Source organism: Elephantulus edwardii, unplaced genomic scaffold (genome assembly GCF_000299155.1).
Source record: "Elephantulus edwardii isolate Elephantulus edwardi_28Jun2011 unplaced genomic scaffold, EleEdw1.0 scaffold00325, whole genome shotgun sequence".
In the NCBI taxonomy this organism is placed as follows: Eukaryota; Metazoa; Chordata; class Mammalia; order Macroscelidea; family Macroscelididae; genus Elephantulus; species Elephantulus edwardii.
The window spans coordinates 2,199,017-2,215,181 of record NW_006400075.1 but is presented as its reverse complement, the minus strand read 5'-3'; the positions used below and the strand labels follow the sequence as shown (position 1 = coordinate 2,215,181).

The 16,165-nt window shown below is 48.4% G+C and overlaps 1 protein-coding gene across 1 annotated transcript in view; it reads left to right on the top strand.

Moving 5' to 3' along the window:
• CABIN1 (calcineurin binding protein 1) overlaps positions 1-16,165 on the top strand; it is a 125,948-nt gene that overhangs the window by 9,554 nt on the left and 100,229 nt on the right. The window contains exons 3-9 of the mRNA XM_006901429.1: positions 6,725-6,817; positions 8,860-8,973; positions 9,740-9,874; positions 10,647-10,827; positions 12,750-12,879; positions 14,895-15,044; positions 15,508-15,794. Of these exons, the coding sequence (XP_006901491.1) occupies positions 6,725-6,817; positions 8,860-8,973; positions 9,740-9,874; positions 10,647-10,827; positions 12,750-12,879; positions 14,895-15,044; positions 15,508-15,794 (1,090 nt within the window). The remainder of the gene's footprint in view (positions 1-6,724; positions 6,818-8,859; positions 8,974-9,739; positions 9,875-10,646; positions 10,828-12,749; positions 12,880-14,894; positions 15,045-15,507; positions 15,795-16,165) is intronic.

Sequence of the window (16,165 nt, the reverse complement as noted above, 5' to 3'; positions counted from 1 at the left end):
TGGGTAGAGTAGAGAGACAGCACAGGAGGGGAAGACCCTCTATGAGGTGGATTGATTCAGTGACTGGGATAATAGGGATGGGTGTGTCAGAGGCAATGCGAATGGCACAGGATAGAGCAGGGTTTAGGGCTGTTGTACATAGGGTCGCTATGAGTCGCAAACGACTCGATGGCACATAATGACAACCACAAAAGCAGGAGCCAGTGGTAATGAAAGAGGAAGTTGAAGCTGCATCAAAGGCACTGACAAAAAAATAAGGCCCTAGGAATCTATAAGATACCGTGACCAACCCAAAGCAAGTCGCCAAGGCCATGAATGAGAAGTCCTGCAACTGCCTCCTGTTCAAAGTGGACCAGATCGGCTCTGTCACTGAGTCTCTTCAGGCATGCAAGCTGGCCCAGTTCAGTAGTTGGGTAGTCATTGTATCTCACCATTCTGGAAAAACCAAGAACTCCATTGCTGACCTAGAGGTGGGGTTCTGCATTGGGCAGATCAAGACAGGTGCACCTTGCCAATGTGAGCACTTGGCCAAGTACAACCGGATCCTGCAGAAGTTCAGAAACCCTCTCGCCAACCAATGTCTGGACAGCCAGTCCCCTGCTCATCTAATTAGATCTCTGCTCCTCCAGGCATCAGACAGGTACTGCAGGGCCTCTGGTAATTAACTTCCCTCCACAGTCCCTGTCATATTCTCACTGCTTGTGAGAGCTACTCCTGAAGCCAAGCTTGACCATCTGGAATCTGGTTGGAAGCCCTAGCTTTGTAATCATTTGCGTGGCCCAAATAATTGTTTTTCTTACTGTGTTCCCCACTGAGTCACAGGCCATGCATACCACAATATGATCCCCAAGGTGTCAACAGCATCCCCAGTGGTTTTGTGTGCAAAATGAAAAACCTCAGTATCGCTTTTTGCCTTGGCGCTTCCATCCAAGCAAGATGGGTCATCAGCAGCTCTACTGGAGTCACCCATGAAAATTCGGCCAGGGTTCCCGCTTCTGCTGTGTGTGCTCAAACTGACACGGACTGATCTGGAAATATGGACTGACTATGTGCTGCCAGTGTTTCTGGCAGTACACCAAGGATATCGACTTCATCAAGTTGGACTAAGTGATCTTTCTTGGATGGCCTACCCGAGACCTCTACATGGCAAGAAACAAGATCTACAGTTTGTACATAAAATAAAATTTCAGTTACAATAATGTGAAAAAAACAAACAAACCTCAGTATCCCCTAAAAAATACAAACACAACAACAAACCAACAGAAATCCCAATTGACTTGTTTTGATTAACGGGTGCAGCCCTGGATGTAGTCACCATTCTATTCCAGGAAATTTGGAGGACAGCTTCTGGCCAACTGATTGGAAGAGGTCCATATTTGTTCCCATTCCCAAGGATGATCCAACAAGACTGTGGAAACTATTGAATTGTATTATTAATATTACATGCAGGCAAAAGTCTGCTTAAGATCATTCAAAAATGACTACAACAGTACACAGATAGGAAAGTGCCAGCAGTTCAAGCAGAATTTAAAAGAGGCCATGAGACCAGAGAGATTACTGGTGTCAGATGGATCTGGTTTAAAATAATACCAGAAGAATGTGTATTTGTGCTTTATTGACTATGCAAAGACATTTGACTGTGTGGATCATGACAAGTTGTGGCTAACACTAAGAAGTATGGGAATCCTAGAGCATGCACTTATGCAAAACCTATACTTAGGCCAGGAGGCTGTTGTATGAATGGAGGAGGGGAGCACCACATGGTTGGGAATTGGGAAGGGAGTGTGCCAGGGTTGTATTCTCTCTCCATACCTATTCATTCTGAATGCTGAACAAATTATTTAAGGAACTGGACTCGATGAGGAAGAATGTGTCATCAAGATCAGAGGAAGACTCATCAATAACTTGTGTTATGCACATGACACAACCTTGCTTGCTGTGAGGAGGACTTGAAGCACTTGTTACAGAAGACCAAAGAATACAGCCTTCAGTATGAATTGCCTGTCAACATCAAGAAGACAGAAATTTTTACTGCTGGACCAGTCAATAGGCAGCAGCATGATAGAGGAAGAAAAGATTGATGCTGTCAAATGACTTCAACTTACTTGGGTCTACAATCAACACCTTTGGTACCAGTGGTTAGAAAATCAGGAGATCAAAAAAACTATGAGATACCATCTCACCCCAGTAAGAATAGCAAAATTTAACACAACAGCAAACAACAAATGCTGGCAAGATTGCGGAGAAACGGGAACCCTTATTCACTGTTGGTGGGAGTGTAAAATGGTGCAACCACTATGGAAGGCAGTATAGCACTTTCTCAAAAAGTTGCAAATAGAAATACCATTTGACCCAGCAGTTCCACAACTGAGAATATACGCTGAAGAAGCCATAACTGCCACCCAAGCAGATATGCACACCCATGTTTATCTAGCTTTGTTCACAATAGGAAAGAGTTGGAAACAATGTAAGTGCCCATCAACAAACTAATGGATAGAGAAACTATGGCATATTCACAAAATGGAATACTATGCTGTGTTGAAAAACAAGGAACTCATGAAATATTATGCAAAATGGATGACCCTGGAGGACATTATGTGTGAAATATCTCAGTCCCAAAAGGACAAATACTGCATAGTGCTACTATTGTAAAATAAACTGACATTGGGGTGAGGGGAGACTGAGAAAGATGGGATAAATTATGTATACTGCATTGCAACAGATGAGGGAGAGAACTTTAAAAGGGATATATGATTAGGTATTATTGTCAGGACGGGAGTCCAGAATGAAGGCTGCATAGTGGAGTGGACTTAGGGGGAGGAATTGTATAACAATGAAAGAATTTTTCTTTTACTTTTCAAAGAGAAGAGCAAACTGGGGTGGGGGGTGGGGAGGTTGGGCAGGAAGAAAAGTACAACAATGAATGAATGGAAATCCAAAGTCTCCATAAACTTTCATTTAAATTAATTTTAAAAAAAGAAAGAAAATCAGGAGATGTATTATATTGTGAAAGTCTGCATTTAGGGACCTCTGCAAATCATTGAGGAGTGATGGTGTCAGTTTGAGAACTAAGGTGAGTCTGATTTAGGCCATGGTCTTTCTGATCACTTCCTGTGCATCTGAGAGCTGGACAATAAATAAGGATGACAGAAGAATTGACACCTTTTAGCTGTTGTGTTGGAGAAGAGCACTGAACATTCCATGGACTGCCAAAAGAACAAACAAACATGTCTTGGAGAAAGTGCAGCCACAGTACTCTTTGGAGGTAAAGATAATAAAGCTTTGCCTCACATACTTTGGGGCACATTGCTAAGAAGGACTGACTGTTCCTAATGGACATGGTGCTTGAAAAGGCAGAGGGTCAGTGAAGGGGAGAGGAAGATCCTCAACCAAATGGCTTGACACTGACTGCAACAGTGGACTCGTGTGTAGAGATGATGAGAATGGCACAGGATTGGATTTGTTGCTCATAGGATTGCTATGAGTTATACTTGATGGCACCTAACAACAACAAGAAGAACAACAACTCTATGGAATAGGTTATCCGAGCTCCTTTATAGGATATTACTTTCTAGGTCCTTTCAGCAGTTAGCTAGGCACATATTAACTCGTACATAGATGTCTTTATCTATGTACATGTTAAAAGGGGAAGCTTATGCTAATGCCTTTTTTTCAACCCAACACAAGAGGATTCTTTTGTCATTCCCTCTTATTTATAGTTTCTTATCTACAGTTACTGTGTTGTTGTTAGGTGTCATCCAGTTAACTATGAGTTAGGAACCCTTTGAACAACAAATTGAAACCTTTCCAAACCATGTGCCATTCTCTCAGACTACACCGTGCTAAAGCCCGTTGTTGCAATCATTGTGTCAGTCCACCTCTTTGAGGGTCTTCCTCTCTTTTGCTGACCCTCTACCTTTCCCAACATGATATTTTTTCCCAAGGACCCCTCCAGAAACTTTCTGTTTCTCTATCTCTGCACCTATACTGTCCATCTGCCTATTCTAGCATCTACAGAAAGTAATGTGAGAATTACGCCAGCCTTCAATATGGATTACATCCCGACATTAAAAAAAAAAAATCTTCCCCACTGAGCCAGTAGGCAACATACATGATAGCTACAGAAAAGATTGAAGTTCTCAACCTCTTCATTTTGCTTGGATCCACAGTCAACACTCTTAGTGGCATTCCTGTCTTCACTGCTGCTTCACCTTTCCAAACGTGATGTTTCTCTCTAAGGAATAGCCTCATAACAACATGCCCAAAGTATGGGAGACAAAGCGTCATCATCCTTGTCTCCAAGGAGCACTCTTGCTACACTTTCTCCAAGACATGTCTGTTCTCTTGGCTCTTCTCCAGCAGCACAACTCAAGTACATTGATTGATTCTTCTGTCATCCTTATTTATTGTCTAGCTCTCAGATGCAAGGATGTGATGGAAAGACTGGCTTAAATCAGATACATCTTAGTGTTTAAACTGAAATCATCACTCTTCAGGACTTCGGAAAGATTCCTCACTGGAGACTTTGCCAGTGCTGTACATCTCCTGATTTCCTGAATGCTAATACCAAGGATATTGATTTGGATCCAAGCAAGATGAAATCGTTGACAACTCCAGTCATTTTTTCCATCTATCATTGATGTTATCTTTTGGCCTACTGATAAGGATTTTTGTTTTCTTGATGTTGAGATGTAGTCCATATTGAAAGCTATAGTCTTAGGCACTTCACCGAAGACGACATTCAGATGGCTAACAAGCACATGAAGAAATGCTCAAAATCCCTAGCCCTAAGAGAGATGCAAATTAAAACAACTATGAGATATCATCTCACCCCAGTCAAAATAGCAAAATTTGACAGAACAGCAAGCAACAAATGCTGGCGAGGTTGTGGAGAAACTGGAACCCTGATTCACTGTTGGTGGGAGTGTAAAATGGTGCAACCCCTGTGGAAAGCAGTATGGCGCTTCCTCAAAAAGTTGCAAATAGAGATACTATTTGACCTAGCAATTCCACTACTGGGAATATACCCTGAAGAGACCATAGCTGACATCCAAGCAGATATATGCACACCCATGTTTATTGCAGCTTTGTTCACAATAGCAAGGAGTTGGAAACAACCTAAGTGCCCATCAACAAACGAATGGCTAGAGAAGCTGTGGTATATTCGCACAATGGAATACTATGCTGCATTAAAAAACAAGAAACTCATGCAGTATTATTCAAAATGGTTGACTCTGGAGAACATTATGCTGAGTGGAGTATCCCAGTCACAAAAGGACAAATATTACATGATGCCACTGTTGTAGAATGGGACTGTCCTTGGGGTTGGGGAGAGACTGAGTAAGATGGGTTCAATAATGTATACTGCACTGAAACAGAGGAGGGAGAAAACTGTTTAAAAGAGATATATAACTAGGTATTTCTGTCATCACAGGAGTCTAGAGCGAGGGCTACATGGTGGAGGGGACCTTGGGGAGGGTTTGTAAAACAATGAAAGAATCTTTTCTTTTACTTTTCCATAATTTTTGACTTATGTACTTATAACTTGTTAGTCAAATTTGTGTCTTCTAGGTTGCAACACCCCCATGATACATCTTCAAGGATATGAACATGTACGGCCAAGCACAATCAATAAGAGTGCATCTAAATTCCAAAATCAATCTCCATAATAGTCTATGTGTTTCCTACTGCCAACGGGGCCCTTTAGAGTAGTGAGAGAAGATCTTCACCCTGAAACCCCCAGCGTCCCTTTTCAGCAGGAAGTAGCTAAGAGAATACGCCATCCCCTTTTCCTTATGACTCAGGGTGAAGTCTCTCTCAGGGAGGAGTGATAGGGAATGGCAAGGGACACACTGACAAAGAAGATTAATCAGAACTGGCTTTGACAAGCACTGTGGCATTTGGACAAGAACAAACTGGGAGGAGGGTAGAGAGAATAATGCAACAATGAATGAATGGAAACCCAAAATCTCTGTAAATGTTTATGAAAATTAATAAAATATAATTATAGAGAAAAAAAAAAGAAAGCTATAGTCTTGTCCTCAGGCAGTCCCTGGGAGGGCAGGTGACTGGGCACAGGACCCCTATGTGAGAGCCCCACACATGTGGTGTCCCAGCAGTGTGGCTGAGGATCCTGGGAGGCCTTTAGATGGGGTGAATTTCCTAGCTCTTTGAGGTCCCCTTTCTCAGTTTGTCCTGTTTCCTTTCTAGAATACTGTGGCCAAGTGCCTCTTCTGCCAGTGACGAGAAGTGACGTGAAGTAACAGTGCGAGCTCCCTGAACATGGTGAGGACATGGGCTTGCCAGAATGACTTCATTCTTGAGGAAGGGATGTTTTCCAGACATGTGAACCCTGATTCTATGAGCAGCCTTTCCTGGGAGAACAGTGAAAGAGGGAGTAGGTGCCTGTTCTTTCACTGGTGTCTTTGCAAGTCCTTGCCACAAGTGCTGAGAAAGCAAAAGCACAGTATCAGGCCCTTGCTGGACTGTCCCCATCCCTGCTCCTTTGTGGTGGACAGTGCTCAGGGTGTGCTCACAGGTTGATTGGCATAGCCACCAAAATAGTGGCTGGCTCAGCCTTTCTCTTGGTTGTCGTTGGCCCATTTCCCAGATTGAGAGACTCTCCTGTGTGCTGAAGGAGAGCTGTGTTCATCTGTGGATTATGGAAGGGATGGTGACATCTCAACTAAAAGCAGTACTTTTTTCTAAACCTGTATCTCTATAGATTCGAATTGCAGCCTTAAATGCCAGCTCCACAGTTGAGGATGATCATGATGGAAACTTCAAAAGTCATAAAATCCAAACAAAGGAAGCCCAGGTGTGTAACCCACAGTCTCCGTGTGCTGACTGACCTCAGTTCTATCCATGTAACCCACAGTCTCCATGTGCTTGCAGACTTCACTTCTGATCCCGTGTAGTCCACAGTCTCCATGTGCTGACTGACCTTTGTCCTCATCCCATGTAATCTATAGTCTCCAGGTGCCAGCAGACCTCTGTTCTGATCCCATGTAATTTATAGTTCCCATAGTTTTATAACTTTATTTGATAATCACCTATTAGTTTTCATTCTGTAGATTTTTAAAAGTGGTGGCAGGTACATAGGTAACCAGTGTATACAGCTTGTTTGGAGAATCTTTATCCTCATTCCATTTTCTGGACAATTGTATATGGATGCGGTATGGGACATTTCTTGTTCCTTTGGCCCAGACGGTTTTGTTAAGAGTGATGTTAATGTGAATATCTGGTGTTCCCATCTCCTTCATGGCAGATTTCTGGATCTCCTTGAGTGCCCAACGGGCACACTTCTTAAATCCCATTCAGTGGATGTGCTTGTGAATGTTGATGGTATACTCTCTTGTCACCATTTTGTTGATGACAGAACGGCCCTTCTTCTCACTATCCTTTGCGTGGGCCGCAGCACTGGAACCAGGCTGGAAAGGAAGATCCCCAGTCTCCATGTGCCAGCAGACCTTGGTTCTGATCTCTGCAGGTGGATTTATACTCAGATCCTTTTTTATTTTGGGTTAAAAAGTCCACAGCTGGACATACACCATGGCAGCACTTTGCACATGTAATTCATTAACATTGAGTACATATTTCAAGTGCTCTACTACCTTCTTCAACAACTTTCTGAACTCTTACCCCATCATTAATACAGACTCACTGCCTGATTAGGTTCTCATCTGTGCTTTCCTGTTGTTGTCAGTTTAATCACCTCTAGTGTTTGTGGCCCACAAAAGGGATTGGATAGCTTTAACAATGTAAATAGGGTAAATGGCATCTTTTGAGTAGGACTGAGCAGACAAGATGTGTGGACCGCTAGTGTAGGGAATTGGTCAGGTTGGCCATCTCACCAGGCCTAAGTGAGCCGTAGCAAAGGTGGGACGTGGGAGTCTTGCTACCATCAAGAAAGAAGAGCCAGAGAGTGCAGTGTGTGAGCCAAGATCAAGAACTGTGATGTTGGAGGTGATGGTATTGCAAGGGAATGTGAGCTTGAAATGAGGTGGCAGAAACTGAGGAACCAGTGACAGAGCTGCAGGCTCCTGGCCACAGAGTGAAGAAGTTGAGTGTGTGCTGGCAGAGTGGCTGCCTTTGTGCATCTGCCAAGAAGTAGAGTCCTTCTGGGCTTGGCCTTACTGGCAGAGTGGGAGTGACACATATGCAGAGCCCAGAGGGCTTGTCCGTGTGGGACAGGGTCCCGGTGGAGATCAGAATGGGCTACTCAGAGCACATCTGACTCAGCTGTATCCTCTGTGCTCCGAGATCTGGACTGGAACCTCTTAGTCCCATTCAAATTCCATATGTGTTCTGCATGGCCCAGTAGAGAAGTGGTGACTGCCTGGGGGAGGGTTGGTAGTGGAACATGTTTCACTTCATAGGTACTGGGATGCTGATGCTGTGGGGATGCTTCCCCTTGTGAATTATGCAGTCAACTCCCATGTGACACAGAGCCTCTCGAAACCCATTAGAAGGTCACCTGTCTGTTCTGACTCTCTGTTGGAGAGTTAAGATCACTTCCAAAGCCCTTGCAGAAGTCTGGTCATCTACCCTGGTCTACAAGCATGTCAGTAAGGCCTGGCCTGCCCATTGGCTCTTCTCTCATCTAGGGCTTGCCCTCCATGGGCAGTGACCCAGCCTGTAAGGAAAGATGGGTAGAAAGCACAGAAGGGTCCTACATGCTCTCTCTGGGTCTCTTCCTCCCTGTTCTCACAATGTGCCGGCAGGTTCTTGCCCAGCAGTGATCTGTGTCTGCGTCCCTGCATTTCTCATCGTGTAGCTACCACTCCCCCGACAACACATTTGGCTTAGAAATTACAAGCTTTTGTACCAAGTGAATATGTTTCCTGTCTTGACTTCCAGGAAGCAGAAGCCTTTGCCTTGTACCACAAGGCCCTGGACCTGCAGAAACATGACCGGTTTGAGGAGTCGGCCAAAGCCTACCATGAACTTTTGGAGGCCCGTCTGCTGCGGGAGGTGAGGTGCTGGTTGCCGTGTGAGGAGAGACAGGCAGTACTTGCTGGCCTGCATGACCCTGAACATGAGATTTTACCCCAGTTCTCAGTTTCCTCTGTTGTAGTAGTGCGTCTGCCTCACTGGGTAGTTGTGCATGTTCTCAAACGTGAATCCATGTGAGTGAGCAGAACACACACCACTGCACTCAATAGGGGCCAGCTGTCACATTACTGAGCCCTCACCGTCACTCAGCTAGGTAGGTGGAAAGTATCATCATGCACAGATGTGGTCACTGATGCACTGATGACTCAAAATCACCCAGCTAATGAGCAGGGAGTGCTAGTGGCCTCATAGTAAGAAGGTGCACTGCAATCTTGTGTAGTTGGAATCCACCAGTTGCTCCTCAGGACAGGCAGTTCCCTCCTGTGCAGTTTACTGCCTCTGAAAACCCGCAGGAGAGTTAGCTATGAGTCTGCTCCAACTTGATGGCACTTATCAACAGCAGTGAACATGAGTGCTGGGATGGAGCCCAATGTTTCCTGATGTCCAGCAGTCCTCTGGGGGCATTTTGCCAGATGCTGTTAGAGTGATCACTCCTGAACCCAAGCAGTCAACATCATGTGGACTTTTGAACGTGGTCGAATAGATGATTGGACACCATCCAGAACCCAGGGTGTCTCCAAAGTTCTAGGGCAGTGCCTTCCCCTCTAGTGGAGATAACAGTTGCAGCCCAAAGCCAGGTGTGCTGCTGATCTTGGTGGCACTTCTCTGTTGCTTTTATTCCCAGGCAGTCTCATCAGGTGATGAAAAGGAGGGCCTGAAGCATCCAGGGCTGATCCTGAAGTACTCCACGTATAAGAACCTGGCCCAGCTGGCAGCACAACGGGAGGACCTGGAGACCGCCATGCAGTTCTACTTGGAGGTGCGGCTGGCATTGCTGTTGAGAGCTCTGGGGGCTAAGGGTGGTCCAGTGGGCCAGATGGTATGTCAGCAGGCAGCACTACCAAGGCTCTGGCTGGACTGCAGTGTGGCCTTTCCACCCATTTACCAAGGCCTGCTGTGAATCCTTCATTGGTGGACTCATGACTGGAGCTGGATGTTTCCTCTCTGTACATCCAAGGCTACACCAGGATAGGGGGTGGTACACAGGGAGTGACAGCTACATAAATTACCCAGAATGTCGTGATGTTGGGCTTAGTGCACAGTCTAGCCATGGGAGCGCTACTGTGGTTACGACTGTTAGCGGCACTGTCTCTGTGGGCACCCTGCCTCCCACCAGGGCTTTCCACGTGTGGTCTGATTCTCACATGGCGTTCAGAAAGTTGGCCTTCTCATTTTGGGGGTCAGGAGGATGCTGCCAAGATAAGGCCAAGCAAGGCTATGAATGAGACCTTTCTATCAGTTGTACCGTTTTCTATGGTCTCACATGACTTCTACTATATTTGTTTTCATTTTTATCACATCTCCATTTTTTTTTTCCTCACCAATTGTGAAAGGAATACAAATGTTCACATTGACAAAATATATTGAGAAAATTCCTGGCATGAGATGTGTATGCCTACAGAACTTTCCAGGTGTCGTTTTCTGTATTCTGGGAGCTTGTTGCATTCTGGGGAGATGCAGTGGTGTGGACACTCCTGGGCTATTCGTCTGGGTGCCGACTGGCTGGGCCTCCTAGCTCCATGCTCTCACAGGCAGTGATGCTGGACTCTACTGACGTCAACCTGTGGTACAAGATTGGACATGTGGCCCTGAGGCTCATCCGTGTCCCCCTCGCCCGCCACGCTTTTGAGGAGGGACTTCGGTGCAACCCAGACCACTGGCCTTGCCTGGACAACCTCATCACCATCCTGTATGCCCTCAGTGATTACACAAGTGAGTCCAGCTCTCCTGGTGTCCTTTCTGTGTCTGCGTTTGGGGGATTAATGTTTCCCTTTTAGTCTTGCGTTATTGTTATGTACCATTGAGTAAGGACTGAGCCATAACTGACCCTCCAGTGGGATTTCAGAGGCAGTAAATCACACAGGAGGAGATTGCCCATCCTTTTTCTGTGGACCAGCTGGTAGATTTGAACTACATGCCTTTGCATTGTCAGTGAGTTCCTTATGCTGAGCCCCTTCTTTGGTCTCGTGTGAGGAGCATGTTCCTCAAAGGGTTTAGTTCTTTTTTCGTAGACTAGTCTGTCTCTTGGCTGGAGAGCACTTCTGTTCCAAGTTAAACAGGTCCTCTAGGTGCCTTGTGCTCATTCCCACCCATACAGTAGCTCAAACAGAATGCATCTGGACCAGGGCCAGTTCTTTCTGGACACTCTTCCTGTGTTTTGAGTGCCCCCTTCAGGCAGGTGGAAGCTGTGCATTCTTCCTTCCCTGGCAACCAGGCGGGTTCTTTGCACCTGTCTCTGGTGCCAGAGTTGTGCTTGGAAAGGTAGGTCATGTGAGAAGAATAGGCTTGGTGTCTGAATAGATGCACAGATGCAGGAGAGCCTTTATCTTTATACTCAGCAAATCAGGACACCGTTGTGGTCCTGTGTTGTCCTTTATGTCACAGTTGACTCAGGAGTGCTCCAGCCTGCTCCTTGATACAGTGAGGGCCACAGTGCACTGCTGTGCCAGTCCCCATGTCTGCTCCTCCAGGAGCAGTGAGGTCTGCAATGCACTGTGTGTCTCTGTGTCAACTATTCGCGGGGTGAAGTGTCACAGCTTCCCAGGCATTGATGTTAGGAAGCTCCTCATTGTATTGACATAGTTGATAGGCATGTGTGAAACTTAACACAGCGACTCTTCTGTCAGGATGTTTTAAAAATACACAAGTACAAATTAGGGGAGTTAGAAAATAGGCAAGCCCAAAGATGAGAACACAGTTTTGTATGCGTTCACAGAACCACCCACTGGCCCCTCCCAGGCTACGGTTCCTGAGAAGCAGACTTGTAGTCTGTGGATTTGCTTCTTGAACCCTGTATTGGGTACCAGTGTGGTTGCTAGATTTTTTTAAATCCCTTTCCCACTTAGCCATCTGTCACTGAGAGCCATATAGGCAACTTTTGCCATTTTTCTAGGTGGACTTGTGGAACTGGGCACCACGTCTGCAGCTTGTGGTGAAGCACAGAGTCCTCCGTGTCTCTCACCTTTTCCTGTCTTTAGTCAGTCCTCTCCATTTGAACCTCCATGCACTCAGAGTCTGTGTGTTCCTTGATGCAGCCACTTGCTGCATTGCTATTTTATGTACGTGTGGTGGTGCCCTCCTAGTAGGTAGGCCCTGCCATTGTGTAGACCCTTCCTCTTGGTGTGTGGACCCTCCTTCCCAGTGTGCAGACCCTTCTGGTGTGCACTGGCAAGGCAGGCTCTCCCAATGTGCAAATCTTCCTGCTGTGCACTGGTGAGTTGAGCCTTCCCAGTGTGCAGACCTTCCTGGTGTGCACTGATGAGGTGTGCTCTCCCGGTGTGCAAACCCTCCAGGTGTACACTGACAAGGCAGGCCCTCCCAGTATGCACTGACAAGGTGGGCTCTCCTGATGTGCAGACCTTCCTGTTGTACATTGGCAAGCAGGCCCTTCTGGTGTGCAGACTCCCCTGGTGTGCACTGATGAGGCAGGCTGTCCTTGTGTGCAGACCTCCATGGTGTGCACTGGCAAGGTGGGCCCTCCCAGTGTACAAACCCTCCTGGTTTGTACTGGTGAGGTGAGCTCACTTGGTGTGCAGATCCATCCTGGTGTGAAGTGGTAGGGCAGGCTTTCAGGGTGGGCACTGATGAGCTGCCCTGCAGAGCTGATTTGTCACCTCACCATCTCTCCCTGCCAGCTTGCCTGTACTTCATCTGCAAAGCCCTGGAGAAGGACTGCCGCTATAGCAAGGGGCTGGTCCTCAAGGAGAAGATCTTTGAGGAGCAACCGTGTCTTCGGAAGGACTCGCTCCGTATGTTCCTCAGGTGGTGAGTGACCCCAGCCTCCCCACCCTCGTGCAGCTGAAGGGTGGGATCTGTGCCGCGAACCCCTCCTGCTGCACCCCTTATCTCATGTCTGCCTCAGGTCCCATGTTTGCTTCTCAATGGCTCCTTGCTGCCTGCCTTCTTCCTGCCACCTTTACTGTGACCCCGAGCCACATCTGTGTTCTCTGCCACATCTTCCTGCCCATGGCCCCTCTCTCCTTTCCAGGTCACCACCCTAGGGCCGTCCTGGCTCACTGCTTAAAATAGCACTGGCTGTATCCATCCCTACCAGCCCCACAACAAAGCCCATTCAGAACAGGGCACTTAGGAGCATAGCTCTGAGGGCCTGATAGCCTGACCCCCGTGGTCTTTCCCCTCCATGCCTGCTCTGTCCTCCCTTCCTCCTCAGGACTCTTAATAGCCTGACCTTCTTGGTCCTTCCTTACCCTCTGCTCTGTTCTGTTCTCTTCTTCCTGTCAACACCCTGATAGTTTGACCCATCTGATTTTTCCTCCTAACTTCTGCTCCATCCTCTTCTCCCCTCCCTCAGCGCCCTGGCAGCCTAATCCCCCTGGTCCTTCCCTTACACCCCATGCTCTGTCCTCCCCTCCCCTTAGCAGCCTGATTCTACCTGGTCCTCCCCTCAACCCCTGCTCTGTCCTCCCCTCCCCTCCCCAACAGCTTGACCTCCGTGGTCTTTTGCTTCCACTCCTCTTTTGTTATCCCCTCACCGTCAGCATCTTGACAGTGTGACTTCCCTGGCCCTTATCCATCTCTGCTCTGTCTTCCCCTCCTCAGCACCCTGACAGCCTGACCTCTCTAATCCTCCCCTCCCCCCCCAGTCGTTCCCCTCCACCATTACTCCATCCTCCCCTCCTCCTCAGCTTCCTGACAGCCTCATCCTCCTAATCCTTCCCCAACACCCCCTGTACTCCACCCCATAAGCGTCCTGACAGCTTTGACCCCTCAGGTCCTTCCGCAACCCCTGCTGCATCCTCTCGTCTGCATCAGCGCCCAGACAGCCTGACCCTCCTGGTCCTTCCCTATACCCCCTGCTCTGTCCTCTCCTCCCCATCAGCACCCAGACAGCCTGACCCTCCTGGTCCTTCCCCTACACCCCCGGCTCTGTCCTCTCCTCCCCATCAGCGCCCAGACAGCCTGACCCTCCTGGTCCTACTACAACCCAGGTTGTCCCCTTCCCCCTTTTCTGGGCCCTCTCCACACCTGCCTTGCTCTATCCTCCAAAGCACCTTTGTTCGGGTTTTCCCAGCCTGGCGGGTCCTTACCTGAGGTGCTGGCCTCCTCTCTGCCAACATTGCCACTGCCCTTTCCCATTCCTGTCTGGATGACTGCAGTGCCCTACCACACCCTGCCCCTTGCTAGTGAATGAGACCACCAAGAGTTAGAAAAGTGGAGAAGACTGTTGACCAAGAAGAACCAGCCTCTCCTATCCTGGTGTTTTCTCAGCCCAAGAGGCCTCCTCCCCTAGTGCTTCTGTGGTTATATGAATTGGTGTTTGTCACCACTGAGACCTTGCCTCTTGTTGACATCTGTCCCGAGGGCTAGAACCTTCCAGGGAGTGCTGGGGACAGACTCATAAGGTGCAGCTATGAGTGAGTGTTTTGGGCTATCCAGGTGGGTTGGGCAGGAGGATAGGGACCCGGCTCCCATGCGCAGAGTTGTCTTTGAGGACACCTGTCTTTTGGGGATGCAAAAGTGTGCTGACTTGTCCAGTGCCACCTTGTTGTCTGGACAGTGGGAGGGAGTCGAACTTTTTCTAAATTTTCTGGAAATAATTGAGAGCATGGCTGTCTAGCTGGGATCCCGTTGGCACATCTGGAAACCCTCTCTCTCTCTGCTCATTCTGAGAGGTAGGTAAGAGAGGGCAGCATCATGGGGTGTGCAGATAGGCCCTCGGTGGTCAGCTCTAACAACTCTTCTATGTAGCAAGGTCAGGATAGGTTAGAGGGACAGGTGAGCATGTGGATGGTGATTCTTCCTGTGTCCCCTGCTTCTAGTGACATGTCAGTTCACGACGCAGCTGTGAGTGCAGCCGAAGCCCAGGCCATCGTGAACGAAGCCTTGGGGCTGCGGAAGAGGAGGCAGGCGCTGACCGTGAGGGAGAAGGTGCCAGACCTGAAGCTGGTGCAGCCCATCCCCTTCTTCACGTAGGTCCCTCCTGACCTGCCCCTGGGCTGGTGGTGACAGCTAGGGGTGTACAGCGTCTGCATATTGTGTATGCTGCCTTGTGGAAGACCACTCTCCCAGAGTACCATGCCCTGGACAGAGGGACCCCATCTTCCAAGCATTGGGTGGTGGGCAGAGAAGCAAGAGGTCCTAGGCCTAGTGTTCCATCTCTGGAGTCCCACTGCCCTCCCAGCCCTGAGGGAGCCTGGGAGATGGCATCATGAGAGTTTTCCCCTTTCCAAGACAAGCATTTGGTGGGAGGCTACAGTGTCTAGCCCTGTGGGTTTTGCTTTGATGTTCAGCTGGACACCATCCTTCTACTGTGCCCTGAGCCAGTGTCACATGGTGATGTCGAGCTCCCCCTGGCATCAGGCAGATGTGGAGCCAGCCTATGAAGGTGAGGCACACTCACACAGGTAGTAATAGACTGGCCTCTCCCTGCAGCTGGAAGTGCCTTGGTGAGAGCCTGCTGGCCATGTACAACCACCTCACTACCTGTGAGCCCCCTCGGCCCAGCCTTGGTCAGAGTATTGACCTGTCCGACTACCAGGACCCCGGCCCGGAGCTGGCCTCCTGTGTGGAGGCCCCACCTGTCAGCTTGGTCCAGCTGCCTCCTGTCAGTGTTCCACCAGCTGGAGTGGTGACAGAGCCTGTGCTTGCCTACGTCTCTGTGCCTGCTGCAAGCTTCCCGCGCCATAGCCCTAGCCTGATAGAGCCTGGCCTGCCTGGAGGTGAGTGTCCTTAGGTATTAGTGTTAGAGCTTATGTGCAGCCTGGCAGTCAGGACTGGAAAGAGTGGCCCTCCACCACCTCTCAGGACAGCTGCACCTGAGAGACCTCAGTGAGGCACCTGGATGGGAGGTTGGGGCTCAGAGAGTGACACCCCCGCCCCTGCACTGCCAGCACTGCACATGCCATGCCCAGGACCTTCCATATGCCCAAAGGTGCTCACCTTGTGCCTGTCAAGGGAAGGAGCGAGGCTTCTCCAGAATTTCCTTCTGAGTCCTTTTGGTCTTTAAAAGCCCTAGTAGGATTACTTTGTGTCGGGGTATTCTTTCATACAGTTTGAGAGTGTTTTGAGTTCTCACTGGATTTGTAAAACC